The 2,408-nt window shown below is 31.6% G+C and overlaps 1 protein-coding gene across 1 annotated transcript; it reads left to right on the top strand.

The window, feature by feature from the left end:
* Positions 1–310: 310 nt before the first annotated feature.
* Positions 311–1,563, top strand: LOC123430921 (transcription initiation factor IIB-like). The gene is made up of 5 exons (XM_045114751.1): positions 311–565; positions 645–775; positions 923–1,011; positions 1,192–1,277; positions 1,368–1,563. Exons 1-5 carry the CDS (start codon positions 457–459, stop codon positions 1,484–1,486), a joined length of 534 nt encoding a protein of 177 aa, XP_044970686.1. The 5' UTR covers positions 311–456; the 3' UTR covers positions 1,487–1,563.
* Positions 1,564–2,408: the final 845 nt, after the last annotated feature.

Genomic DNA, 2,408 nt, shown 5'->3' with positions numbered 1-2,408 from the left:
GAACAACATATTTGATCAACACAAATCTTTTCGCGGAAATATACAAAAGTGTGTTGATTTTTCTTCCCATCAACCCGACAATGCAATTCACTATATAGCTGATATGTCCGACCGGTGAATTCATATTCTTATGTACATTAAATTCAAATTTATTAATTACTAGTATTTATATATATATATATATTTCTATACAAATATGATTGTAATATTAATATATTGGAATGATCTATTATGTGTCCATGTGAACTTTAAGATAGTTAAAATATTTTTTACTAATGTGGTTGTTATCTTGACTTGTCCAAAGTTCATTATAATATATATTTATACTATAGTGAACACAAAAATAAACATAATTCGAATAAGAAGTGTAGCATAAAACTAGGTGAACTAATTAACCACATTATTTTTAGGTTGGGCATTGTGGATAACATAAAGCTTCAAGCAACAAATTTATACATGAAAGCAAATGATCTTAAGATATTTAATGTAAGGAAGAAACATTCTATTTGTGCTGCTTGGTTGTACATAGCATGCAGGCAAGCTAATAAGCCTCGAACTATAAAAGGTATGAACTTTATTATAGGAATATATGAACATTTTATCATACATTATCAATAATCTTCTTTGTTTCTATCTAAAAATAGAGATTTGCACCGTCACTAACGGAGTTACAAAAAAGGAAATTTCTCGAGCAAAATATTTACTAGTACAACATATTGAAGAGAAGAAAAGCGAATCCATGGAGATCAACAGTGTTCGTCCTAGGGATCTCGTGGTACGTATTTTCATAGTTACTTCATTACATCATAATATTTTTAGGAAGTTTGCCTAGTAGTTCATTTTTTATAGATGGTAGTAGAATATAAATGTGTTCAAGTAATAATTTCTATCAAAACTTTACCCTATAATTCACACTTTGTAGCGACGTTTTTGTTCAACACTTGGAATGTCAAACAAAGCGATTCAAGCAGCAGAAGAAGCAGCAAATCGAGTGCAGAGACTTGATATAAGGTATTTGTTATCAAATGCATAATTACATTACTTAATCTATATATTCATACATGCACAAAAAAGTGAAAATAAAATTAGTAATGAAAGGGTATCAATTGTGTTATTACATAATTTTAATATGCTCCAATTAACATGTTTACATTTTGCAATTGTATACGTAATGATAAATCTATTATGCAGAAGGAATGCTATATCAATAGCTGGAACTATAATATATTTAATATCTAAATCGTTCATGGAACCACGTGACAAGGTGGCTATTAAAGGTAGTAGATTTTCATTGTATAGTATTTTATTTGTATGGATTATTTGCATGCAGTGAATATCTTCTCACAAAAATAATTCTTGTTTTGCAGATATATGTTTTGTGGCCGGATTAACAGAAATTACCATTAGATCTTGTCACAAGGAACTTTATAATTATGCTCCATGGCTCTTAGAAACATACACAACACAACATGCAAAGGGAAAATAAGTATAGATTCCAACATGATGTCAAATGTCATATTTTATAGGAACTATGTTGTACCAAAATATATGATTATTGTTTAACTAGTTGGCCATCATTTTTTTTGAATATGTACATTAATTATTTAAACCTTATTTATTTAATACAACAATTTGATATCTTAGTTTCTTTCATAAATATTGTTAACAAACAAAGAAAAACCCAGTCTCACCACTAATGGGTAGACATGTTAGTTTAGCAGGACCGTATAACATCATATGTGTGAATAACACAACGAGAGGTGATTTTCTATGCATGGTAGTAGGTACACAGCCTTAGGTGTAATTGCACTTTTTTATATATGAGGTGTTGGGTTTCAATGGCAATGGCACAAGTGCATTTTGGTTGTATAGAAATGACTTTTTATCACTTCTCTTTGTATTTTTATTACCTTTTCGACACAAGTGCCTTTTCGTTTTGTAGAAAGGGGTGTTTCTCACTTCACTTGGTCCTTTTTGCTTGCCTTTTTAGCATAATTGCATGTTTGCTTGTCTGCCTGGTCCAAAGTCATGATATTTTTGTTATAGAGTTATTTTTCATAGTCCAAAATAATTTACCAATTGAATTAGAGATAAAAATTAGGGCCATGTGTAGCTACCACCATGGGTAGCAAATTATTTACGATAACACAATATGAAATACTCTTTACAAGGAGGTTACGAAAAGCAACGCTCGAAGGTCAAATTCCTCTTGTTTGTGCTCGTCCCACACACGTACACCTGGTTCGGCCCACAGCTGTAAAAGTTCATCAACTAATGGCCTTAGGTACACATCAATATCGTTGCTGGGTTGCTTTGGACCTTGGATAAGCACTGGCATCATAATGAACTTCCGCTTCATGCACAACCAAGGAGGAAGGTTGTAGATACATAGAGTAACGAGCCAGGTG

Source organism: Hordeum vulgare, chromosome 2H, assembly GCF_904849725.1.
Source record: "Hordeum vulgare subsp. vulgare chromosome 2H, MorexV3_pseudomolecules_assembly, whole genome shotgun sequence".
Taxonomy (NCBI): Eukaryota; Viridiplantae; Streptophyta; class Magnoliopsida; order Poales; family Poaceae; genus Hordeum; species Hordeum vulgare.
Note: the sequence above shows the minus strand (reverse complement) of the source record. Positions and strands in the feature narration are given on the sequence as shown.

Bases quoted from the DNA above. Each gene is read 5' to 3' on its own strand.
- LOC123430921 (XM_045114751.1), top strand. From the start codon at position 457: ATGAAAGCAAATGATCTTAAGATATTTAATGTAAGGAAGAAACATTCT. The intron at 776-922 runs GTACGTATTTTC...CACACTTTGTAG, and splicing joins TTCGTCCTAGGGATCTCGTG to CGACGTTTTTGTTCAACACT. The intron at 1,278-1,367 runs GTAGTAGATTTT...CTTGTTTTGCAG, and splicing joins TGACAAGGTGGCTATTAAAG to ATATATGTTTTGTGGCCGGA.